This window comes from Haemaphysalis longicornis, unplaced genomic scaffold (genome assembly GCF_048455015.1).
Source record: "Haemaphysalis longicornis isolate Haplotype H1 unplaced genomic scaffold, Haemaphysalis longicornis Haplotype H1 scaffold_1, whole genome shotgun sequence".
NCBI lineage: Eukaryota > Metazoa > Arthropoda > Arachnida > Ixodida > Ixodidae > Haemaphysalis > Haemaphysalis longicornis.
The window spans coordinates 314,025,381-314,052,239 of NW_027526203.1; the positions used below are offsets into that span (position 1 = coordinate 314,025,381).

A 26,859-nucleotide genomic window follows, 5' to 3' on the forward strand; every position below is an offset into this window, starting at 1 on the left:
CACCACTTCCGTCCGATCGCTTTTGGAAACCTCAATCACACTTGGAGAACCGGGATTGAGTTCGAGCGGGATCGGGCTCGGTCGCGTTTAAAACTGGCCGTGTAGCAGCGCCCGATCCGGATTGACTCAATCGCTATTGAAAGTGTCCGTGTGACGGGTATAAAAGCTAAGTTGCCCAAGCTGTTCTGTTGATTTGAAGGTGGAGATTTGAAACTGTATGATTATGCTGCTTGTGATATCCCCACCCTAGTTCTGATAGCAGGTTTCTCTTATTCAAGTTCTAAGGAGTTCCTCCATAATGGTGACTACATTGTGTAGTTGACCAAGAAAGATGCACAAGGCAGCGTATTGCAGCCATTTGTAATGAGCATAAATGTGTACTACTAATTTGTATTTTGCCGCTTCGCTACTGTTCAGTGCAGTCTTGCTATGGCTGTCTTCTGTGCTCGTTTGGTCTTATCCTCTAGCAGTGATGGGAAGCTAAGGGAAAGTACCTGCTTACTGGATGCACTCATTGAAAGTAGGAAATATTTGCTCTGTTATTTCAACGCAAGACTTTGGGGTGTGTGGGATGAATAGTCCCTGCGTGGACCTGTGGGAAAATTCCACAGGTCCACACAGCTGATTGGCCACAAAGATTTTTATCTGAAGTGGGGTATTCTTGCAGAATATTGACCAAGAAAGTAGAAGCTTGTTCATTTATATAGGAAGCGACCAGGCTGTGAGACAGTGCTGGTCCTCCCAAGGAATAATCCAGGGGGTTAGAGATGGTAATCAGACCTGCTGCCCATACGACCATCAAAAGAAAAATCGGACTAAATGCACAAAAGTTCATTAATAAGCATGAGCTCGGTGCATTCTGTGCTTTCCAGTCCCTTGACAGCACGACAATAAGTCCGTGAGACTGTGCTAGTCGTCATGCAGCTGAAAGGATTAGTTTGCTGGCTGTTAGCCATGGCTGAAGCCTGCAATCTTGGTTTCTGTTATTCATTGCTTTGCACTGTACTGTATTTTACCCGCTGCTGGAAAAAATGATTGATCCATGGGTGGGGGCTTGAAGTGTTATGCCAGGTTTTATGCACACTTGCGGGTCGAGTCCCCCAAGCCTCCATCCTCTTTTTTGAATGGTCTGATTGATTGGCACTTTCCTGTCCCTGCCAGGCTGATAACTTGGTGAACGTGGTGGACCTCGACTCGTCCTCCATAGTTCTGTCCCATCGACTGAGCCCTCTCAACACCCCGCCCATGGAGAAAGTTCCCTCTAGCCATCTGAGCCTGCAGGAGATCCTTATCATTGGCAACTGCTGTGACCAGGTGAGTGGTGTGCCGGTCCTGCATCTGCTTGTGGTCATTTTTTTCCCTTCTTCCTCTGCCTCTGATAGAGTGTGTCTTGCTTGCCCATCTTATGTGCATTTTCTAAGCAAAAGTTACAAGTTCTGTTTCATTTCTGTGCCGTGAGTAGAATGGCAGAAAGAATGAAGGGCATGAAAGTCGTGATGCCTGTTAGAGGAGGCAGTTAGTTGCATGGTGAATGTGTCAGCGCAGTAACACAGGCTGAATGGAGTTTTACCAAGACGGGTGTGAAGCATATTTGATGAGGAAAATCAAGCCTTTTTTTAGATGTTTTTCTTCTGGAAGCTTTCATGGTTCCAGCGCTGTGTAAAATTTGGATAATAAAAATTCTCAATTTTATTCTAGCATGTACATAGCTCTACTATAACTGTCAGGGTATCCAATATGTTGGTCCACTTTGTGGGTGTCTTATTGCTGAGTCCTCATCAAAAGCAGGTAATAATGCTTTCATGTTGTTTAACAAGTAGTCTTGAACGATTTTTAGTGTCACATTTTCTTTTAGTAATATTGCAAGCACTATGCACAATAAGAAATTCATGGATCATTTATATATTATTGAAAGCTCTTTTCTTAGCTCCGACTAACAGTAGGGCAAAAACCATTTGGCTAAATGCAGTGCTGTATAAATGCAGGCTTGTAAAATGAGTGGCAACAGCTTTGTATAGCGCCCTATCATTCCCTGTAAGGGCAGATGTGGTTATGTTTGCATCTCTTATGTAAAATACTTTGTCTGCTGTAGATCTCTGTTACCACTGTATAAAAAGCATGCCTATGATACATTTTTGAGAATGTTATTGAACATGTTGTGTTCATTCTCGGTTGTCTTTTCATACCATAACTTCATACCATAATTTTTGCGCTTTCCTAGAGCTCACTGTATACATACTTGCCACTCACAGTCTCCTCTTGAAATGGCTCTGACTGTTAGCTTGCCGTTTCGCGTATATAGCATGACTTAAACAGAATGTTTGAGATATGTGAGCTCCCTCGGTTTTCTAGAACGACTGCAAACGTCCTTAGTTGCGCGTTTGCATGAAGCGTCAATCTTGGTAGACCTTCTTTACCTGCAAGGAGCTGGAGAAATGTTGTGAAGAGCGGATGCTTACGTTGTATTTCTTCCTAGAGGCAACGCATGTGCTGGCTGCGAGGGCTGAGCATTAGGCGGCTGCTGTTTGCGCTTGCCTCTGTGTGTTCTGTTGGGTCTGTATGTTACCCTTTTGCGTAGTACGTGTCTAACACTGCTTGCGTTAAGCCCTCCCTGAAGGAGGCACTACTCCTGTGGGCTCTTGTCCTTGGCCTCTCTCTCAATCTCTCTCTCTCTCTCTCTCCTCTTTCTCCATCTCTCTTTCATTCCTTCAGTATTCTGTGCAGTGCCACGTCTCTGTGTCGAAACGCGGGTTTCTATTAGCGGGTATGCTAGCAGGCAGAACTGTACAATCGGCAACCGGTGAAGCCTGGACACTCCGGTGTGTGTGTAGGCACGAGATGACGTGTGATAAAAGGCTGGTGATAAAATTCCAGCATGCAGTGTGTTCCGGGATATGTTTTTTACACCACAATTCATAATGAAACCTGAGCTTACCTCGTTTTATAACACAATTCCCAAAACAATACCGAGCAGCTGCATGCTGATGTGTCTTATTCACTGCTGCTAGTACCTGTTTTACAAAAAGGGAACTGGAGGAAGGCAGGCCAGTGAGGCAGGTAGTAATACTAGTGCACTAAATGTAACGCAGGAATAGGCCAATCTTGTGGAAAGGTAGGAACAGTTTGAGCGAGCAGAAATAGAACAGAATAAGCAGCAGGTGGTGCGAGTGAAAACTGTCATACGTTTAGCACTGAGCAAATGTCAAGTAGTCAGTCATGATGGTCACTTCACGACTGGCTTCTTGCCTTCTACACCGTTGGCAACAAATGCAGTGCTTGCACTTAATTGACGAGGTCCAGCTTGGCTGGCATACTATTGAGGAAACTGCATCAACTTAGTCCCTCTATTTGCCTCACACACTTTGCCGGACATTTACTGATGTTACTGTAGCCAGAGTCCTTCAGTGCTTTTCTGGTCATGAAACTCCGCCGTAATGCTTTGGGAGAGCTTTGTGCGCTGCCCAAGGAGGCCACACTGCGGTGCTGGCGTTGATCACAGGGGAAAGGCGTACGGCAGGGAACGGATGCACGCCGCAGTATTAGCAGTGCAAGTTCTCTTTTCCTGTCGTGTGCTGCTGAAATGCACTTTGTATCCTTTGAGTGTTGAAAAGTATTGTATGAACGGTCATGCCGGCAACTTGCTGCATTCCTGGCTTCCAATCTGGTTGCAGAGGGAATGACAAGAAAACATCGCTATTTCACTCTCCTTCCAATGCGAAGCTGTGTGTGAGACAGAAGCGTGCATTCCTTGAAAAGAAGTTTGTGGATTTAGCTTTCATTCACCGCACGACCGTGTATGTGAGAAACATCCTTATTTTTGCCGTGCTGGGAAACAGCCGTGCTGGGAAATCAATTTTCGAGGTTCAGAGCTGCAGCTGGGCAAGGCTATGAGAAGCACGTGGTCAGGGACCACGGAAAAATTTAAACCATCATGGAACCAAACTCGCTGTAAAGTCTTCCACGCATGGGGACTTGTGCAAAATTCCCCAGAATCATACCTAGCCATCAGTCGATAGTTCTTGAGCATGCATTCTGCCTGATATGGATTCCCTGTGAGGGCTGCAGTTATAAGACCTTTTTGCCGGCTCCATTTTATAGCAACCTTGAGGGCATAACTACCAACCAGTGCCACCAAAGGGGGGTGCAGGCTCGCCAGTGCAGCCGCATGCACGAAGCAGCGGTGTCCGCTGGATGCCCTCCAGTCTGCGGGGGCACCCCTCACGGTAGCCTTTGTCCCAATTAGTGTGATTGCTTGCTGCCACTGCTTGTGATGTACCAGTGATAGATAAAAAAGAAATTACTGGGGCTAATTGAATTCTTATGATTCTTTGGAGGATTCAGTGTAACAGGGTTCTGCTGGTTTTAAAAGAAGGAAAATTTTCAGAATTGTTAATGAGTCTGCTTTGCTGGTTTTAGAAGTCTGTCGTAATAAACCTATTGCATCTGGGTAATGCCTTTAACTACATCAGGAATTTCACTGCATCTAGAGGTCCTGCTCTTATTTTATAGTACAGTGTCTGTCAGCATTTTGCAGCCACTCCCAAAAAGTCAAGCATTTTACTGTAGGAGTCCAGAGCATTTTACAGTAGGAGTCCAGAACCAGGAGTGACTCCTTAAACAGCAGAGCACTGGCACGTCGCAGCCAAACAGTCTTGACCCAATCTTCGACGAGGGCACCAATCATCCAACCATTCTGTGGGCTCGCACATTGACGTTCTTAGGGAGAATTTCCCGGACTGGAAGAGTCTTCCTCTTAAAAATAATGTACGGCAGCAGCTTTTGCCCATCGGCCGTGCAACGCAACATTATGGTAGCGCGCTACTTCTCATAGCCTGCAGTTTTGTCTTTCACTTCTTTCGTGCCCTTGTCATTCATGGTGTTGGCCACAGGCATGTCGAAATACACCGGGGTCTGATTGGCGTTATCGATCTGGCCCAGTCGGTACTCCTTTTCCACCCGCTTCTTGATGACAAAGCGTTGGAATGCGACTAGCTTTTCCTCGAAGTCAGGGGGCAGCTTTTGGCACACAGACATCCGCCGTCGCAGGCTGAACCCGAACCGCTTCATAAAGCAAGTGACCCAGCCCCTGCTGGCCTTGAACTGAGTTCGTGAGACGCCTCGTATGTTTGCGATCTCCCTAGCCTTTGCCTGTATCATCTCCGTCGCCACAGGCATTGCACCCGCTCCTTGCGGCCGGATAAAGTCAGCGACTTCCTTTTCCTCCTTGTGGTGTCGACCTTTCTTGGGTGATGTGAAGGCCATTCGCTGGGCAGCGCAGCTGAAAAGTTTGTTCCGCTGCTTCCGCCATCAGCGCACGTTCTTCTTGTCGATGTTGAATTCACTCTGTGCTTGGAGGTTTTGAAGTTCTCTCGGCCTCCAAAACTAGCTTCCGCTTAAAAGCCACGGTGTAGTGGTACCGCTTGGTGGGTACCATTGTGCTGCGAACACGGGCGCTTCTCGAGGTCATGCGGCGACGAGCGCAAGCAAGCACGGAACGCTCAGAGTTGAGTTCACAACATTCGAACAAGCAAAATGGCGCCCGCAAACCTGCAAGCTGCAAGCCTATGGCCGCGAGATGGTGTTGAGTGGCTAGCGGGGACAGGAAAGCCGCATCCTCAAATCTAAGCCGACCCCTGACTTTTGTAAACAACTTTTTTAAAAAAAGTATCGGCCTAGATTTAAGTAAATACGGTAATTCATGGCGCCTGACACCACCACTGGCACTACGTTGCGCGCGCTCGCATCCGTGAACGCCTAAATTTGGTGCAGGGAGACTGCAAGTACTTAGCCTGGATTTGCCTGGCCTTAATCCGACTAGAAAAAGAGGCAGTGTCAGTAATTAAGAAGAACATAAAAGTATAAACCGGGTCATGTGGGCAGGTGCTCGCACAGTACGAAAGGAGTAAGTTACTCGCACTATCCATCTTCAAAACGTCTATTGTGCTCTCCTTCTGTTTGCTGTCTCAGATGCATCGCAAAAAACACTGCAGTTGAACCCCATCATAAGAGACATGGATGTAAGAGACAATCTTAGTATAAGAGACACCATTCACCCACATGGATAGCTGCCCTACCTTTCCCATTAATTTCACCTCTTTTGTTACAGACATCAGATGGAGAAGATAGTTGGTTATAAAGGACAAGTTATCCTTGAATTTTGGTCAACAATCTCGCGTGTAACAAACATTTTAACTTCAGAAGTAGTGCCACCAGTCACTAACTGCAGTTGCTTTCATTGTGGAAACACAGGAGGACGACAGACGCCTGCACTAGCTATTTATTATAACTTCAGCAAAAACGCAGTGGTTCAGTCAGCTATGAAACAATGACGAAAACCCCTGCCAATAAAAATGCAACGTGCAGAAGTGTTTAAAGCCTACCACCATGATGCGTACAAGCATGACCGCGCATGCGGGCTTCTGCGCAAACCAAGAATACCGAGAGTGTGCAGTGGGCTCTCCCAATTGCGCAGCTCCCAATCGAGAAGCATCACAGATGTTGTGTCCTGCAAGCGTGCTGAATAGCCAGAGCACACAGCAGGAAAGGCTGTGGGCCCTGGCTATTTATCAGGCTTGTGAAGTCGACATCTACAATTCATCTTCCGCAAACAGTGAAAGGAGAGAAAGCTTGTGTAATCTGTTGTAAAAATATAGTGTAAATACAGTCATGAAGCAAAAAAACATTCGGAACTATTTCATAAATTCTGGGGACAAAACATAAATTAGAATGAATCTTTTGCAATGTGCTGTAGCGTTCTTTTGAGCTTATTTTAGTCGTACGGTGCCCACATTGAACTAGGGCTTGATCAGTTAGTGAAAACATGGTTCCCTGCTTATAAAGGCATGTTGTACAAGACAGAAACTGCTCCCCGGTACGTGTCTCTTATAAAGGGGTTCCACTGTATTAGCACCATGGTGTGAAATGCAGCTGGAGTACCGGTTTGGGGAGTGAGCTCGTGTTCAACTCCCCCTCATTATTGCTTCATTCTGCAGATGCACATTGTCGTAACCTCGCTTGCTCATCGAAGGCTTGAGACCCAAGCTTCATTTTCACAAATGCCGCATCTACTGGCTATGGGAAGTTTTCTTTGGCACTCCTCAGAGCGGTTTTACAGTGAGGCTGGTGTTAGTGCCACTTTCACCAAACCCCATGTGGTCATCCTTAAAACAGGTGCAGAAAAAAAAAGGGTTCACTGGGTCCCGCATGGAAAATTGCCCCTCCTCATTCTTTGGAAAAAAGGATCGCGAAGGGGTAGGGAACAGGAGGAATGACGTTGCTGAGGAGTGGGATGACCGTTGCTGCTTCTGATGATCTTCCCAAATTCACTAAACGCACACACACCTCTCCACAATCGGCACATAGCCTGTAAAGGGGACTGGCCGGTGACTAGGGTAGCTGCCATCAGAAGTCAAAAAGAACTTTCACTAGCAATGTGTGCTGAAAGCAGTATTTGATGGGGCAGGGGTCAGGTCACCCAGACATGCCCCCTGGATCTGTACCTACATCAATGCTCGAGGTCACCTAATGCAGTGAAAGGGTAATATCGTCAGACTCAGAGGCTGTTTATTTTCTCAATAGGGAAATAAACCGCAAACAAAAAGCTGCTCATTGAGCAGCTTGACAAGTCCTGGGGACCAAAAGTAGTTAAAGGAGCAGGTTAGCTTGAATATGTTTGCTTTACACCATAGAAATTTTTACAAGCCATTGAGACCAGCCGTGGCTCAGTGGCTAAGGCGTTGCGCTGCTGAGCACGAGGTCGCGGGTTCGATTCCCGGCCGCGGCGGCCGCTTTTCTGGTGGAGGCGAACAGCAAAAACGCCCGTGTGTACGAGATTTCGGCGCACGTTAAAGATCCCCAGGTGGTCAAAATTAATCCGGAGCCCTTCACTACGGCGCACCTCATTGCCTGCATTGCGTCGGCGCGTCAAAACATACAATCATTGAGACCAGCCTTTTCTTTCTGTACGAAAGCTTACTCGATTTTTGTATTGGCAATTGCAAAATATTTGCTTCAATTTGAAACTGTGTGAACAAAACCGTTATTCGCCTTGTAATTGCTTCGAAAGCAAGAATAGCTCTTTGTACATACCTATTGATCGTGTAATTTCATGATCACGCCATGATCGTGCAAGCATTTTTACAGGTATTGGTAGGCTTTTCATGCTGTTTTCACGGCCTATGTATTATCATACTTGATTGTTTTAGTTGTCAGTTGTTTTAGTTGTTTACTGGTCAGGAACAACTAAACGCATAAACGAACAAAGAGGAAAAGTGTAATATTGGCATAATTCACACTGAGATAGCTTATTATTTGCAATAGATGGCACAGCATATTGTGGCTGTTGTTCACAGTTGTGCTGCGACCTAAGATTGGACAGATGTGCTTTCATGTCTGAGTTTCACTTGCAATAATATACACTTGCTGAAGGTACTCTGGAGCTTATGACTGTAAAATCATATAACTTGCAGCATGCACAGTTTCCAGCCCTGTGTTATTCGCAGGTACTATGTGTGTGCAATTGGGGCCATACTGTGAATCAGTGACAATGAACACACTACCTAAAAGGGGCAGCCAAGTTTCGCAGTGTCTTTCAGCTTCTGCAGGTTCATGATGAGCGGTAACGTGTTGAGGAAAACTTGTATATCGTTAAATTGATGCTTTGTCGTTGTCAACTCACAGTATGACCCCCAGATTGTGTCTTGCTTCTTCATAGGGGTTCCTTTAGTGACGCACCTAGCATGGTATTTCCTTTGGGCTACCCTCCTGGTTGTCGTCTTGCTTCCACCAGCATCCACAGAAGGAGCGTTTAGTTCAGTATATGGATGTGCACTGTATGTAAAAATAATTAGCTGCACAATCCCAGAAGCTCATGATGTGGGCTCGTTACTAGTTTGCGGCATAGCTTGATGAACTTGGTGATTTTCTTTAAGGACAATAGAACTGAGTTGGAAGGTTTCATCTTCTTCCAACACTTTCACAGTGAAAATGTTTGTCAGTGAGGAAATTTTTGTTGTACCAAAGTGCATGTTTTTGTAGCTACTTCCACATGTGAAACTGTTATTGCACTGCTATAGTTTATTAAATCTGCGCTCGTTGCTGTGGATGCTGCTGCACGGAGGAGATGAACACTGGGCAGTGGGATGTGTGAAAGATGTTCACTTTGCATGCGGCTAAGCTGAACAATTGCTTAGCCGCTCTTGTTTGATTGAGGGAGAGAGAAAGAAGGAGAGAGAGAGGCAACGAAATTGGAAGAGTGCTGCAGAAGGGTAACACATGACTTCTCTCCTGGTGTTGATGCCAAGATGGCGGACCCTCCCCAGGTGAAGTTCAGTGAGCTGACACTGGACATGTTCCGGATGCTGCAAACATTGGAGCGCGAACCACAGGAAGACACGACGCAGCTGTACGATGCATCGCCTGCACCTGGCAGGGTGCCCTTTGTACGTGGGCCCCACTCTTTCTCCCTCTCTACCTCTCTTATGAGCAGGGTTACATTTTACTTCGAAGCGCCGAGCTTGGGGCTTCTGTTTCGGCACATTCAGTCAGTTGGCAAGGTGATCTGTCACTTTTTTGTTCATGGCAATGTCCTTTCACAGCACTGAATGGAAGCAAATTGCAGCACCCTATTTTAAAAGCACACCCGCCGCGGTGGCTCAGTGGCTAAGGCGTTGCGCTGCTGAGCACAAGGTCGCGGGTTCGTTTCCCGGCCGCGGCGGCCGCTTTTCTGATGGAGGCGAAAAGCAAAAACGCCCGTGTGTTCGAGATTTCGGCGCACGTTAAAGATCCCCAGGTGGTCAAAATTAATCTGGAGCCCTCCACTACGGCGCGCCTCATCGCCTGCGTTGCGTCGGCGCGTTAAACACTATCAATCAATCAATTATTTTAAAAGCACGGTTTAAAGGCTTAAAAGAGACGTGCCTCAGCAGGTACCTACTTCAGTAGCAGCACGTAGGATTGTCCCCACTTCAAAACTGGATTTCGCAAGCCACATTATTGTGCAGTGTTTTCCAGCTTTGCTTCGTGCTAAGTGCAAGTGCTTGTTGTCAGAGCCTCGGAGTCGAGTAATACTACAGAGCTTTGCGGTTATAAGTTTTACGTGGAAGCTGTCGAGGGCAGGCATGAAGACTTTTTGGCAGACGTAGTTACTACTAGTTGCAGCCTGGGTACTGTTGGACAGGGCGAGAGAGTACAAAGCTCCATTTAGTTAAAACACTGGAGCCTTTGTAACTTGCGGATAGTATGGTGGAATGGGGCGAAACCCATAGAAAGAACAAAGTTCATATGATCTTTAACTGTAGTCCTTGGATTAACTTTACACAGCTGTCAAAGTAGACATTTGGACCACTGGTTTATTTGTCTAAGGATTGACTGAGTGCTGTCGTAAAGTTCATGGCAGATGAAAAGGCAGCAGGGCACGGCAATAAAGTTTGGACAAAGCAAAGCAATAAGTATAGATAGAGTCCCGGTTCTATAAATTTGGAATTTTGTGGTTTAAATTGAGTGCTATTTTGAAAGTTGCTAACGGAGGATAAATTGAATTTTTTTTATGTTTAAAAATTTCGTTACAAAAATGTTAGTCAGCAGCATTATTATCCTTTAAAATGCAAAATGCTTCAACACGAATAATTTTCACCACAAAAACTGGCTGTAAAAGCAGGGTTGGCCAACGGACTCAATCTCTGCATGTATTTCAGTTAAGTAGTTGTGTTGTCTTGTTACAACTGATATATGCTTCAATTTCTATCTAAAAATAATGCTGACTATAATGAATTTTTTTAGGGCAGGGGCGGTGATGTCTGTATATTTCTTCTCAGGTGTCAGCAGTTCTTTCAAACGTGCACAGTCAAAACAGATTTTGAAGGAAGTTATTGTAGTCTTGAATTGAAGCACAAAAAATTTTTACATCCAAATGAATTGCTAGAAATACATGTTTGGTCCGAACTAGGAATCACTTCACAGTTTTATTTATTCAGCTCAATTTTACTTTGGCAGAAAAATTAATATTTGTAGTCAGACTGTGGTACTGTAAAATTTTTGGAGGAAATCAAATTTAATTATAAATGTTGTTTTGGGAAGGGGGGGGGGGTGAGAAGCAGGCACAGGGCACAGTATTGGGGGGTGGGGAGCGCCAGGCAGAATATGGTTTTACCTAAAAATTTAGGGCCCTAAACGCACGTCAACAAGGCGCACTGGTGGACTGTTGTGGGACTGATATGTAGGTGCTCTCACGGATTTCAGCGCACCATGATTCTGTTTAGGTTGACAGATGAGTTACAGTAAACTTTTTCAATCTGAAAAGAAAGATTCCATTAGTGTCCCTTGGACTGCATTATCAACACGGTAGGTAAGTTGATCAGCATGTAAGTTGATCAGCATGTGCTGATGGACATGCCCCTACTCCTGATTAATGTGCTTGTCCTCATAATTTTCTTGTCATATAAACTCTGAATCTTCTAGGGGAAAAAAACTGGTTATAGTGCGAGCTGAATTGCTCTGTCCAGCTTTTTTTAGTGCTGGTAATGTTTGTCTCTTGAGGCAATGGTCTGAAATTTTCTTCCTGTGGTGTGTGAGAATAGCAGCCTTACAGTAGCCATTGGCTCTGTGTTGGAAACTGTCAGTCTGCAACTTTTCGAGGCTTTTGAGCTATGAAAACACTAGGTCAAATGGAGTTGTAGTGCTCGCTAGCCTCGGTAGTGGAAAGGCACTCCTGCTAGAAAATCTCTCAAGTAGGAACTTGTCTCACTTTGCTGCTGCGTTTTCCCCCCGTTTGGTTACTTGTATTATCTCTATTATTTCCAAGGTGACCCAAATGTTTTGTTTTGTTATGCTTGCCTGTGAGTGAAAGCCTCTTGTTGTAACGTCCTGGCCAAACCCTATCATTGGTGTCGTGAGCACCTGCGTGTCGTGAGCACCTGCACCGTGTGCTTGATGGGGGGGCCTTGTGTGTGCAGCCTGAGAATGGCGGCACAGGCGACAGCCGTCCGGGCAAGCGCGAGAACCCGCACAAGTACCTGCTGTACAAGCCCACCTTCAGCCAGCTGTTTGTGTTCCTGGCTTCGGGCTTCAAGGAGCTGCCGCCCAACGGGGTGCTGCTGCTCTACGTGTCTGCCGACGGCAGCTTCCCCAACGTCAAGCACCCCGAGGAAGGTGAGCCCAGGGAACTGCTCTGTTTGGGGAAAGAAGTTTTGTGGCCGCTTTGCTTGTTCGTGCATGTCTCGATGCGCATGGAACTGTTGGGTAACTGTGTGGTTGTGCGTAGTGCACCACCCTGGGGTAGTCCGTAGCTTATATTCAAGCACAGGTGAATAGAGAGGATCCTGTGCTTAGTCAGAGCCGACAGTTGGCTGTGGTTTGAATGATTCACGTTTCTGCTCCCTTGTGCATTGCACACATTTGTTACTCTTGTAGGAAGAGCAAATAACCACTGCAAGATGTACTTTAACGAAATCTGCACAATTCGCGTTTTTAGTAGAAGTGAAAAGCGGGCAATTCTCGCCTTCTTAACTCTTTCGCTACCGCCGGAAAATTGACTAATTTTAGGGGTCCAAGAAAACATTTTTTTCCTGCTAAAAAAATTGGTTAGGCACTAATTGCAGGAATTATTATTATTATTATTATTATTATTATTATTATTATTATTATTATTATTATTATTATTATTATTATATTATTATTATTATTATTATTATTATTATTATTATTATTATTATTATTATTATTATTATTATTATTATTACTACTACTTGAATTTGAGTCAAAGTAAATATTTAATCAAAAACAGTTTGATTGGCTTTTCAAGTGGACAGTATTTGGGATCTGTAACTTCTGCCAGTGAGGCATATATGCATTTTCAACATTATTGAAGCTGGTTAACTCTTTCGTTACCGCGGGAAAATTGACCGATTTTTAGGGGTCCAAGTAAACATTTTTTTTTTCTGCTAAAAAAATTGGTTACGCACTAATTACAGCAGAAAAAAATGCAGATTATTTAATGGCCTTTCCAATAACACCAGTTTTTTGAAGGTTTTTATATATCATAGTTGCAAAAAAAATATCAAAATAAAAATTTTTGTCAAGTTGTCGAAAAAAATGAAAAAAAAGGAGTTGTGTATATCAAACCACCGGTAGTAGAAAAAAATTAGAATATACATTTTGTAGGAAAACATTTAAAAAACACGCCCTAGAAAAAATGTCGACTTGCACGGACAGTTTGTTAGATATATAAAAAAAATGTTAGCATGCACGGTGCTCTTGTCATGCGGTGAAGCCCAACCTCCAATTCAAAATGTGCAATTTCGGGTGGTTTCCTGGAATAAATCTGGCGGTTTGTCATTATCAGAGGCACCAATTTGCCCCACATAACGCAAGAACATCTTGTCAATGGCTGACTTTGCATTTACAGCCAGCACAATAATTGGGACAAGCACGCGATGTGGAAAAACATGCATGAAGTTGAAAACGGAACTCCGTGGTTGATGCTTGTTGACGTTCACGGTCAGTTATCTCTCAAAACATGAAGTTGAGCTTTATTATCATCTTCTGACTCGCAATTGTAGCCTTGCTTGTAGGAATGAGGTGCGATGCGTTAGAATCGTGCCCTACAAACTTTGGCCGAGTAGCTGTTGCGCGATAAAAAAGATCAGCACAACAAGCCTCCTCTATTGCAGCGCCACCTAACAGTTTTTAAATGAAACGGTACAAAAACTTACCGGAGACTCCGTTCGAATAGACAGTTCAACTAAGCAGCAACACTAGACCCCCGGAGATACCCTCGTATGGAAACGAAACTGGAAGGCGAACAGCTGGCAGTGTGTAAGGCCGGTTTGAAGCGCTATCCTCGTCAGAACAGCACTATCCTCGTCGGAACAGATATCTGGCGACTGGGTGTGATCTTTTGACTTGCATCTGAAGTTCTTATCGCAGAAATCGGGCTAGGGTTCAGTGAAATCAGGAACAGCATGCTTTGTTCGAGGATCAGTCACGGACACTCAAGGCGCCATGGCAGGTAGCCTTGAAGTTGGGTAACTGCGTAGTAGCGCTAAATATGAATTTTGCTATGCAGAAACCAAACCGAAACTGTTGTAAACTGTTCGCGAATGGTCCTGGGGTAAGTAGAACTACCACAAAACTTGGAACAACGTGCACAAAGGCAATAAAACTGCTTAAAGGGGTCCTGAAATGCCTTCCGCCGATGCATGGATGTACATGTAACCAAATAAAGCAATGTATTAGCAATCTCCTCCTGCAAGAATTTTGTTAAAGCGATGAGTATTAGCTGAGAAATCGTAAATCAAAAACGGCGAATTATCGTCGCGCCGTATTTCCTCCTCCTTTCAACTGTTTCTTCGCTGTTGGCCTCCCCTCCCATGATGCTCCGCTCCTCAGCGGTGACGTACTTCCGCTATTGCGCTCCCACAGACTGCCGTCTGCTACGGGCCAGCTCTTTCGGCTTTTTCATCTCTGTAGACACCATGGACACAGGCTGGAAAAGCGAACGAATGACCTGGCCGCATGTGTGCGGCCTGGCCTTGCCCTTTCGCGGTGTACGTAGCTGCAGGGCTGCAGTTGGTATCGGCGGCGAACTCGCAGCCGCGTGGGGATAATCGTGCCTCGTTCCCTTTGGTGCACCGCGCACTGTTTATCCAAAAAGCGCGGTCTCAGATGTGGCCCCGCTGGTGCCGGGTGTTATTTTGCGGTGGTTGTAATTCCTACTACCGGCGGCATGTGAAAAAAGACATTTTCAACCGACACAGAACCCGTGCACAAAACGCGCCGGATCGGATCGCTATATCAGCGGCGATGAACGTGAAGGCGAAGAGCAAACCAACGCTGCACTCGATCAGCGAGAACCCGTGTTCTGACAAGCTGCACGCATGTGTTGCATTCAACACTGACGGGAAAGCGTTTGTTTGCACTTGTTTGGATAGTCGTAAAATGTTCAAACGGTTCAAACACTCCGGCACTCCGCTAGCAGATCAGCCGGCGAGACGTTTCGGAAAACATTTGACAGATGGCGCCGTATGCATTAGTGTGTCGCTACGCAAAACTGATGAGACGCTCTACTAAAACTCCCATCGCAGTGTCACGTAGCGGGACGCAAAAATTTAGCGTTTAGCGTATGCAAAGGCCACAAACGCTGTACTAAAACTCTATTAGCAGCAAAATAGCGTGCGTATGTGAAACCGCTTGCGTTTACAAAGCTGCACGCCGAGCGCGTACGTTTCAAACCTAGTGACATCGTTTAAATACACTGGCAAGCACAGTGTAACGTAGTCAGATATCAACCGTATGCTCAGGCGACAAGCAAGAGCTTGTTTTATGTGGGGCGGAGATTGCGCATAAAGGCCCGATCGCACTTGCGACGAAAGCGAGTGAGAGCGGCAGGAATTCCGTCGCTTTGTCGCGTGACGATCGTTTTTGTCGAATGGTCGGGACAAATTTTGGTTGCGCGACAGAATTCCCGTCGCTTTCGCTCGCTTTCGTCGCAAGCGGGAATGGAAAGTTCTGCCACTGCCGTCTGCTACGCAGCTCGGAGGTAACCGCGCGATCTGCTCGGGCCAGATGAACGCGCACACTCCCGCATGGCAGCGCCCCAAGCGGCAGACGGCCGCGTACATCGCTCCCGTCGCCCGCCTGGAGCCCTCCCTCGGCACACTAGCCAGTATATTTCAGGCACTATAATGGAGGAAAGATTTTTTGCTTCCGATGAACCTAGTTCTTTGCCCCTGTGTTTTTAAATACGTGAAGTGGTTAGCACGTCGTCCTCACGCAGCTCTGTATCGTCGTAGCATCGCTGATTGTCCGAACGAAGCTTGCAGCTAAGCCAATGCAGCGACCGAAGCTGTGTGTGTGTGTGTGCATCGCCTCCTGTGTGTTGTGGACGCGTTCGTTTCGCGATGAAATGCGACATTGTACTTCTGCGGGTGGATAGTGCTTCCCATGGTCTGGATTATCTTTCTCGAACGACGTACCACTCAACCTCGCATGGGGTATGTGCAGTGTGCCTGGCTAAAAGCCTTCTCGCTTGCGCGCCAGAGTTGTGACTTGCTGCTCGTCCCCGCAAACCGGGTGTGAGGTGAGTGCCGTATTTACGACGGGCAGGAGGAGGCAACTCATCGTCTGTCAATCGCGGTTCAGACTTGCAACGCATGTTGTGACGTTGCGTTCGTTCGAAACGCATCTCTGGATTGTTTTGAAGTTGAATAAAATGTACGCGTCAAACCCGGGCCTTCGGCTCAGGGCGTTCTCTGCGATTGCACCAAAGAAGTGCCACGGGACTTTCTTTATGGTACGTACTCACGTAAGATAAAATCCACGTCGTGTTATGGCCGTGGTGCATTCAATACAAACGGTTAAGCGTTTGTTTACACTTGTTTCGTTTGTCGTAAAATGTCAAAGCACTCCGGCACTCCGCTGGCAGATCAGCCGGCGAGCCGATGCTGAGCAGACGACTCATCTGTTTGCCGGAAGTGCGTGAAAAAGCCGCCCAATAGCAGGATGTCTAGCTCATGACGAACATCTGGGAATCGATGATGTAGACATGTGAAGATGGCGGCGTCCAAAAACACGAAGGAAAGGGTGAGAAAAAAGCGACAAACTTTGCAACAAAAGTGTGAGCTTTCCGCTGCGCGTAAAAGAGTAATACTTAGCACAGGTGACGTTGGCGACCCAATCTAGCGATTGCGCTAGTTCATTTAGTGTGGTCAAAATGCCTTTCAGGGCCCCTTTAAAATCATAAAGTAGCTTTGCAAACAGGCGCTGCTTGACATTTTCAGCTGATTTCTGGGATTATTATTGTCAGAGTGCAAACCTGAAGATCGAAAATCGTTTGCTGGTTCATCATTCATGCCCTGATAACAAAAAACAAACGCTGATTCAGAATAATTATGAGTGGTTGGTAGCAGTGACGTGCGATGACAACGCCCCTTTTTCACACCCAGGTGATTCAAATGCGTGTCAAAAATCACGTTTTTGTTGCAAAAATGAAAACAAAACTGATTTTGAAAGGCCATTTTCTGATCTAACTCAAAACAGCTTTACTTGTTCGAGCAACGCCTGGAATGCTATGAAAAGGTGCTCCCAAAGTATCGTTCAAATTGAGCGATTTTGAATAGGTGCGGTAACAAAGAGTTAACACATTGTGCAACATTCCTGGGAGCTTTTTGCTAAGTGCATAAGTTAAAAGTGCTGATTACGGGCATGTTACAGTAAAAATTGGTCTAACGAAGTCACCTGAAACTGCGAGTTATTTCATTTAATCGAGAACTTCTTAAAATCGGGACTGTCATTTTACAAGCAGTTGATGCCATAAATTCGATGTGTAAAGGGAGGCTCGTCCAAGCAGCTACCATGACATCGTAATTGTGGAGGCCGCGGCACTCGCCTGCTGACCAATTTAGCAGTGTGCTAAAAGTCAACGGTGAAAATAACAACAATAAAATGGTAGGGGTTCTGAGGGAAGCTAATTTATTTCCGGTGAAGTAGCCTGTGATTTCCGTCTGCATGCGCTTCGTTAGCATTGGGTGGACAGACATTCGTAGCACGCAAGCTCATTCAACCCATCCTCAGTTCCTTCATGGGCCCCAGCGAAACGCCTGAACAAATCAGTAGCGTCCATCACCTGGCCTGGAGTGGGCACGGGAGCTTCAGCAGTCTCTGGGTCGTCAGCATCCTCTGACACCTCTTGGGCACTGGAAACTTCTTCCTCGCTCAAAACCTCCGTCATGTTGGCGTCAGCATCTGCGTTGGCGCTAGATAGTCGTGGAAGCTCAGATCTGCTGCCATCTCGTTGAGCCGATGAAGCCAGGAACTGGGCGCGATTTCTTCTTCTTGCTTGTATCTGTTTTTCGAAATACTTTGTAAGTCAGGGAGGGCGCTGAATCTATTTTGTTTCGAGTTCATAAAAGCATTGAGCCGTATAGGCACCTGCGGGGGAATCCGAATTTGTTTGTTAGATCGGAAAGTTTGTAAGGTCAGGTTTTGTTAGATCGAGTTTTGACTGTATATCTTTTTCTTTTTTATTTGCGTGCTTTGTGCAGTTGGCTATGACTATGGTGGAGTGACCACGAACAGCAAGCGAGAACCTGATCACTCCAACAAGCGCAACATCCAGCTCAAAGATATGCATTGGTGAGATCGAAGGCCTGCATATTTTGTAGCACTATTTACTAACACATTCACTGGTGGCGCCTTGTTTGGTGCATCTTCTGGTGACCTGCTTCCTGTGATGTGCTTGCATTTCCCCCTTCTTCGACATGGTGGCTGAGTGTTATTCCCCTTTTTCTCTTTCTCTCTCTCTCTCTCTCTCTCTCTGCTTCTGCTGCCTCCCCCCTCACCTCTCTCCCGACTTCCTTCCCCGGCTGGCGACTCCTACTAATGGGGGGCGCATGGGCCTAGTCTGTACCCTGGTGACCTGTATCCGTACACGCGGAAGCCGCTCTTCCTCATCATGGATAGCGACAACAGCCATGTGTTCCAGCACATGCCGCGATTTTTTGGTCAGCCATTGGTGGCCCTTATGTCTCCCGAGGACGTGCCACCTGCGTTCCATGGTAAGCCCCTACATCTCTGGCTGGCACAGCTGTGCGCATGACTTGGTCCCTTCCAGTGGGGGTGGGCTTCACGCATCGGGCTCCTAGCTGTCGGTAGTCGGTCGGAATAGTCCTGGTTCAGGTGCACACATCAAAACGCAGCCTTGCCACGGTGCATGCCCTTCAGCTCCTCCACTGGCCTGTGGACGTGCATGTCCAGGAGCTTGTAGAACGCAGTGTGCTAGGCTCACGCCAGTTGGGAAGGCGGACAGGATTGGCTGCCCACACCTTGTGTTTCGCCACCTGCCTCACTTGTTCAGCTCCACGATAGGGGGTGGGAAAAAGTGGCCATGTCCTCTGCTAGGGCAGTGGAGGGCATGGCATACAACTGTGCTGCCCCATTATGAGGCAGTCTACAACGCAAGTGTGCACAGGTCATCACATTGGCAGAGATCCAGGAGAAACAATGTACTGATTGTTTGCTTAGGTATTGTTCTTCTCTTCACTTGAAGCATTTTGTTAAAATGTTGCTCTTTTGGCTTTACAGCAGTAGCCTCAATGTGTACTCCTCCACTATATCTATTTCTCAATTTTATCACTTAGTTACTGAAAAATGGTAGCACTTGGGCAACTTAAGGTAAAAAATTCATGTGCCTGTGTGCGTGCATCTGTTAACCAGCCTATTGCGATGATTCGGCACAGAAGTCAAATGCCTCTTCCTGTGAATGCACACATGGCTGTCCATTGGTGCAGCTGGTTGTAAGGGTTGTTAGGAAGTTAGTAGGTGCAGTGGGGTGGGTAATGAACTACAGTAGACTCTCGTTAAGGGAAACTCAGTTAAGACGAACAACGTTTTTGCTCTCTTGTAATGTGCACAGTGCAAGAAACATTGGCTTAAGACGAATTTCTGATAATATGAACAAATATTCATAGTGCCTTCAAGTGTGTCTTAAAGGAGCCATGAAGAGAAAACACAAGTTTGGTTCATTCAAAAGATTGTCTCATTAGAATCATACTGACACCACTTTTAACGTAAACTTCGCTCAAATAAGCTACATAATTAGGAAAAACGGGAATGGTCATGCGACCCACCAGCTCATTTCCCGCAACAGAACCTGTGATGTCACATGGGCTAAGCTCTGCGATTGGCGGAGGCTGGCAGAAGCAGACGCAAATTAGGTAGAGCTTACAAACTAGACGAACGAGCGATTTGCGCTTAAATTTAGGGCACATTCTTTACAAAGCAATAAGAATGATGGGACAAACAGTGGAAGTTACGAAAGCACATGTAAACATAGAAGTACTGGTGCGTTCTGCTGTTCGTACTGCGCACAGCATGCTTTGGTTTAGCTGCACAGCACTACGGGGCTTGGGGTTGTCTCAGACGACACTGGCCGATTGACGCAAGCAACGGTGTCTTACGTGACCCCATTTGTCGAGCGAGCACTGTTTCAGGGAACGAATATTTTCTCCCAGAACAAAAACAAGCCAGGTTTAAATGCGGGCAAAAACAAACCAAACGCTTGCCACGGTATGGTGGCGCGATCTAGGTTACGGAACGTAAAGAAACGCGGGAACAAACCAACACCGCTGTACAGGGTGGAGACAACCTTTGAACGGTCCCGTGCCGCCGCAATTGGGCCAACGGGCTCAACGCGTTATTCTTTTCGTTTCCCACGAGACCTAGCAACGCGAAACAGACAATATGATTCAAACTTCTTCAGTAAACAGCGTTGCGGCGATAATTTTAGCGCGGTTTTGACACAATGACTTGCTTCGGCGGCGAGCGAGCAACCGAACATGGCGGCGCCAGCGTTACGTGTCTCTACCCTGTACGGCGGATGCGTGAATGAAGGTACCCTAGGCTGCAGAGCGGTCGGTTCCCGTGATGTCACTTGGGACCACGAAAACTCACGATTGAGCGGGAAAATCAAAATTTTAACCGAAATTGTTTAATTTCTCAGTGAATAAAGCACCGTTTGTATCCGGACAAGCGCTGGGGGCACTATAAAACACGAAATCTTTCGAATAAAACCAACTTGCATTTTCTCTTCATGGCTCCTTTAAGGGGGCAGTTGGGTCTTTGGGGCCGAAAAACAGTAAAAAAAAGCGTTTTCTCAAAAATGGAATTTTTGGCCTCCACGGCCATTTTTCTAACAGTCTGTAAATTTCCTCATCAAAAGGCACCATATTTTGTTGTTATTATATTATAATAGCATTTTAAAGTGCACTCTACAGCTCAGTTAGCACAGAATTCGATGGTGAAATGGCACTTTTCTTCCAATGCAAAGCTAGCATTTCATCCTCAGATATCTTGGCACCGAGAGCAGGTACAACTTTAATTCTTTTTGCTTCTGATACCAAAATGTCTGGAGAATACAATGTTGGAAACAAATTTTTCAAATGGAGGCTTTGGAAAATTAATATTGTGTTCAATTGGCACCACCTGCGAGCCATTTCTGGCAGAGCGCGGGAGAAGCGAAGTTCACTGTGTTGTAAAATGACCAGAAATAGCTAAATCAAAAAAGTTCTTCCTATGTTGTATTCTTTAGTTATTTGTCTGCCTAGCCACGTGGTAATTGCCATTCTGCATGGAGTGGTTATTTTGTAACTGCATCCCAAAATAATGGCAATTAATCATTAACTCAAAATAGAATCAACTTACAAAAAATCTAATAGGAGATTTGAAATCAGCACAAAAAACTCTATAACGCAGTGAAGTTTCATTAAAATTGGTTGGTAAATAAAAAATATAGCTCTAAGACCAGTCTGCCCCCTTAACGGGAGCTCACTGTAATTTGGGTGCGTGTTCTTCACAGCTCCCACATTCGTCGTCATTGTCCGTGATCGCACACCGACTATGTGTCATGTTCTGGTGTGCAACTTGCTCAGTTTGAAAATGATTCTGCACCCAGGGTGCACATCGATGCATTTATCAGGCATTACAGTTTGTGCTAGTGCGAGAAAGATGTGCCTGATGTGCACCCTTTTAGGGGAACTGCCCTGCAAAGCCTCACAAGCAAAAATACATTACTATGAATTTGCGGTCTGTGTCTTCCCTACCAATGCGTCATGGGTGGTGCTTACCACAGACACTGAGATTGCGAGCTGCTACTGAAAGAAAGGCAGAGACGTCACTGTTGCTGTAGTGCAAATAGGTTTCGCTTCCAAAGAGGGTGTGAAGAGGAAAATATCTGCTGTAGCGCCAACAATGGCTGTTGCTCAGTTTATCTCACTAGGCAGTTGGTGCATACAGGCTGGGCTTCCCTCTAAATTGTATAATTAAAATGTCAGCAGTGGAAGTCTTCATTAAAAAATATATTTGTTAATTAACCCTCTGAATGACGGCCTCTAGGAGCATAATTGTTCCCAGTGGCTGCTATGTAGGATGATCTAAGGGAGAAATTAGAAGTGTGCTGCTGCATTCTTTTTTGAATAATTTGTTGCAACTAAAAAAAAAACACCCTTATGTATTCCCATCGTTTAAGTGGCTGTGCCTGTATTGTTGGCTTGCTGCAGCCTGAACTTAGTGTGTTTGTGATGGACCCTCCCTCTTGAGTTTGGAACCCTTGATATGAGACCAAATGACCTTGTAATGTTTTATTTGGCTGTTACTTCCAACTGAGCCTTAACAGCAAGTAGCTTCAGTAGAGTGCATTACCAAACTAGCAGTCTCATGTAACAGTCATAGAGCTGCATCGGTAAAATCCACCTAATGCAGACATTTGCATCCGCTAAGAGGAGCCCTCATCTGTTCCTTGCTCATTGCATCTTCTGCTGCCAGCCAGTGTGATGGAAGGCGCAGGCAGTGGGGCCCTCCGGGTGGGGGGGTACTTTTTACCAAAGAGAAGCAGTGCCTATCTCCCTGTATGGCCACCGTTTCTGAGGAGTCAGCATACCATTTTTATGTGTGCCTATCATACCGCATGGAAGAAGGCACGGAAATGACGATAGCACAGAATAAAAAAAAAAAAAAAAAGAAACACAGTCATTAAAACGATGGGATGGCGTGCATGTGCAGTTACTAGCTTCTTTCAGTACTCGCTACTTGCAGTTGCTAGTAGCACATCGTCCTGTGCTTTGTCTGTTCTATGCTATGGTCATTTCCACACTTCGTTCCGCGATGTGCTTAACCTAACCTGCCGAACTTTCCATCATGCAGTACCTCGGCTTTTGCTTGCTTTCCACTGGCCTCCCAATCGCGAGCACCGAGCAGTTGAGCACACGTCTGGGCACATGCGTGTTTTCTCTTCTCAGTGCTAACTTGCATGCTGTGCTACAATGTGCGTGTCTCCCAAGTGGTTGGCTGTTGCTTGCAGCTTTTTCTTCACCCTGGTTGCACCCTTGCATGTGTTGGTTGGCCGTGCAGCAGGTCCTGGGTAAACCAGCTGAATTTACTTCGCTATTGTCAGTGAAATTGTTTGCATTCAGTATTTCAAGGGCCACACCTTATGAAGAGCATAATTACAGACTTTTAACAGCAGAGCTATTTGAGCTTGAGCTTGGTCCGGTGGCATTTGCAAGACAAATACCAAGCAAAAAAAAAAAAAGAAACAGTGCCGCCAGTAAAGGGTGCACCACCACAGTAGGGTATTATAACAGTGAAGCCGGCTTTTGTGCCTGCTTGAGTATGAGTACAAGGGGCATATGCGTATGCGCACCCCTTACTGTACCATTTTAAAGGGATATAGTCTTTGTTGGGCTAGTAAAACGGAAAAAAAAAAAAAAAAAATTGGTGCAGCTTGCACTAGTGCTGCTAGGCTAGAGAAACAGCGGAGCTGGGGGGGTTGACCCAGCTTCTTCCCCCCTTGGATCCGCTGTCAGTGCGGGAGACCAACTGGAACAGCCTTGTAAAATCCGGCTAAACTTGGCCTCACCCCTCAGCACTCAGCCTAGCCTAGCAAGGACATCGCAAAACCTAGCAAAACTTCGCAAAACTGGAAAAAGCTAGGTCGACCCCAGCTCTGCTGTTTGTCCCGCCTTGCACCATTAGTGCAAGCTGCGCCAATTTTCTTTTACACCTCGTTACGTCAAAGGGGAAAATGAGCTGCTTTATGTAAGTCCAGATGTAGCACCCCAAGCCTTCGGCTACCGTGAGTCAACTTTTCTTCACAACGTGTTTGGCCATATCAAGATTCATCTGTAGCTTCTGATTCTTATAAAGATAGCAAGCTGATAGGTGGCGAGTGATCTTTGAGAACAGGAGCAAAAAGTGCGATGGATGTAAGTGCACGTTAGTTAATGAGTGCCAAGGGCATTAGCAGCATGCTGCATCCCATTTGTAGTAAACAAGTACAAATAGCTCAATTGACTCCCGAGCTTGTGCTTATACCACATTCCACGTACAAAGTGTCAGCACTGGGTAGATCATTACTCTGTGAGCTATGCATTTTGTCAAAAGACAATGAATAGGTGGCCAAAAATTTTTTCTGGCATCTAGAGGTTTTCATTGTCAATAGTTTTATTTGGAGGTGCGCACAGCTGCAGAATCATGGGGAGAAAGAGTGCTGACACCTGCAGTACCGCTACCACCTCATCCAACAGCTGATGGGTGATCTGAAGGCTCGTGCCAAAAAGGGGGGCCCTTCAGCACGTATGGAGTGCGAGGAAAGGCTAATTGGGTCAAGCCATTTTATCTACAAGCTCCCACGCCGAGGCAGCAAGGACTGTGCTGCTTGTAGCAATAGAAAAAGAACAGGAGGCAGGAGGGAAACTGAAATTTATGCAAAACCTGCAGTAACAATGCTGGTCTGCACCCAGGAGAATGCTTCGAGCGGTTTGACACGCTGCTCAAGTATCGGTAAAGGAGTTGCAAGCAGAATGCTAGCGAAAAAATAAATATCCTGTGAGTTTTTCTTGCACAGTTTGTGTTTTTCTTCGTGGCGCCAGAAACTGCCAAAGTGGTTGCGTATCGGAATGGCCGGAGAGTGGCTAAAGGTTCCGGCCTGCAAAGGGTTAAAGTTATACTTTGTATATTGTTTTTATATTAGTGCAGTCATGCAATGTGTCTGCTGTATGTTTCTGTACTCTCATCTTCCTTTGACAGCTTGATATTTAGCAGTTTCTCTTTTTTTTTTTGTGTGTGTGTGTGTGCAGAAGTATTGATGTATGGTAGAATATTAATTATATGAATCTCTGGGGCAGCTAAAAATATATTCGTATCATCCAACATTCATATAACTGGAAACAAACTAGACAAACACAAATAAGGAAAGAAGATGCATATTTATTTTCTCTACCTGCATCTGTCTTTTGCACTTGTAGTTTTTTTTTTCTTTGAAATTGTTGAGCATGCATTCCAAAAGGAATGCATGCTCTCCATTACCGATAAGAATATGTGCATATTTCTACATAAAGTAAGTTCTTGTGTTCACACTTCTTTTATCTGCAGTACCAACTGTGCTCGTGCTATCTTCAGGGACGTAGCCAGAGGGGGGGGGGAAGGGATTTTGGGGTTTGAACCCACCTGAAATTTTTTCCAGGCCGCGCATAAGCGAGGCTTTGTGTTCCTTTTGGCAAAACTCCTCCCTTCCGGTAACCCATAACCCCCTCTGAAAAAAATTTCTGGCTATGGCCCTGGCTATCCTTGTTGCGAGCCTGCCCTTGCCACTCAAAGGCTGCACTCAGCTGTGTTAAAGGGGATCAGACAATTGCTAACGTGCGAGTGGAACTGATATTAGAAAGTGTCATGAGAAATGTTTCTATGGCAGTTCCTCTTAACTAGAGGCAGCAGTTGCAAGCACCTGAGTACTACGTAAGTTGATAGCAGGCTAATCCAATTGTCTCTAGAGTTCCTCAATGTAGCTCCCGCCGGGAGCTAGAGTTGCATGGTTGTCTGCCATCTTAGAATCCAAATTTATGTGGGAAATCCAGCTGTCATTATGCAGGAATCCAGCTGCCACACTTCGGATGGTGGCCAAAGGGCGGTCAATTGTGCTCTGGGCACCCACACGGGACCATAGTTGCTGTAGAGGGGGCTTTTCTGCACGGCATCGGAATCCCTGTGTGCTGTCACCAGGGCAGCGTGTAGAAAGAAGTCACGCAACTCTAGCTCCCTGCGGGAGCTGTATAGAGGAACTATAGTTCCTTTTTTTGCCCCCAGGGCACGGGGCCACGGACCGCTTTTTGATACATAGGACATATGGGGAGTTTTGCTATATTGAATAACTCTTACTACATAATGTAGAATTTTTATCATCAGCACAATGATGCTGAAATAATAGTAAGCACACTTTTTAGTATGTGTATTTCATCTGTGGTGCTGTTGAGGGCCTCAGAAGTCTGTAGAAATGCAATTTAGTTGAAATTCCAAGTTGCTTTGAAATATCACCTATATTTGGCTATATAGACACTCCATGCTTGACCTTTAGCTTGCCACATAGCCAGTCTGCTTTCTTTAGGAATTGATAAAAAGCCTGTTCATACGGTCTTTTTTTTACAAGAATTTGTGCTTATGTGAATGCGATTTATTTGTACCAGACCCCGTCTACACCTTTGCCAACATACAGTCAAACCTCGATGTAACGAACTTCAATGTAACGAAGCCCCTGATGTAATGAGCCGCATAATTTTTTTTTAAATTTCAAGTGTATGCACACTATGTATTTTCACCCTCTGTGTAATGAAGTCCCATTTGCCGAAATTTCAATGTAACGAAGTTTCACGGACAACTAGGCACGAAATTTTGGTTGTTGAAGTAGATTTTGGGAAATGCAAGCGCTGAAACGGGGTCTCAATGAAACGTGAACGGCTACACAGGCCGCCCAATGCCGCGGATGCAGGGAGACACGGAGTCTGTGAGCGAGCTCCTTGCCTACAAGCTGCGTATGGCGCCACTGCCGCTGCATGCCGCCGCTTTGTCTTTCGTTCGAGTTTGCTCATACTTGTTTGGTTCCATCGTTCCAGCAAGTGCGCGGAAAAGCATTTGTGGGTCTTTACGAGTGCGTTTTTTCACGGCCGCGTCCGTGATTGCACGCAGGCGGCGGCTTCTGCCTTGGCCAGAAAGCGACTCGCTCCGCGCACGGCAGTTAGAGGAGCCTGACGACTTTCACCAATGGGGATGCGCGTGCCCTATGGCGGGAGCTTTGAAGCGCTCAGGGATGCCGTAGACTATTAGGCTTACCACCGCGGAGGATATTTGATGGACACTTTCGTAAGCGGCGTGGATGCTGTTTTACATTGTGAATTTCGCCCACATCATCAGCTTCTTGCCCGCATGAACAACTTCGTTTGCCGCTCATGTAGCGTTGCAGCGAGCAGTTAGAAGCGGTCGCTGGAGCTACCCGCATCGTGCGGGGGGTCTCCTCTGTGGCTCGCGAGGCGCGTTTTT

General features: G+C 46.0%; 1 protein-coding gene across 4 annotated transcripts in view; it reads left to right on the forward strand.

Moving 5' to 3' along the window:
- Positions 1-26,859, forward strand: part of LOC144150384 (protein SCAI) — a 55,551-nt gene that overhangs the window by 4,322 nt on the left and 24,370 nt on the right. For 2 of the 4 annotated variants that reach the window (XM_077682149.1, XM_077682151.1), the window contains exons 6-10: positions 1,162-1,314; positions 9,321-9,440; positions 11,952-12,147; positions 18,039-18,129; positions 18,397-18,551. In XM_077682149.1, the coding sequence (XP_077538275.1) occupies positions 1,162-1,314; positions 9,321-9,440; positions 11,952-12,147; positions 18,039-18,129; positions 18,397-18,551 (715 nt within the window). Of the gene's footprint in view, positions 1-1,161; positions 1,315-9,302; positions 9,441-11,951; positions 12,148-18,038; positions 18,130-18,396; positions 18,552-26,859 lie in introns of all 4 variants that reach the window. The other 2 variants (XM_077682148.1, XM_077682150.1) reach the window with 1 other exon arrangement.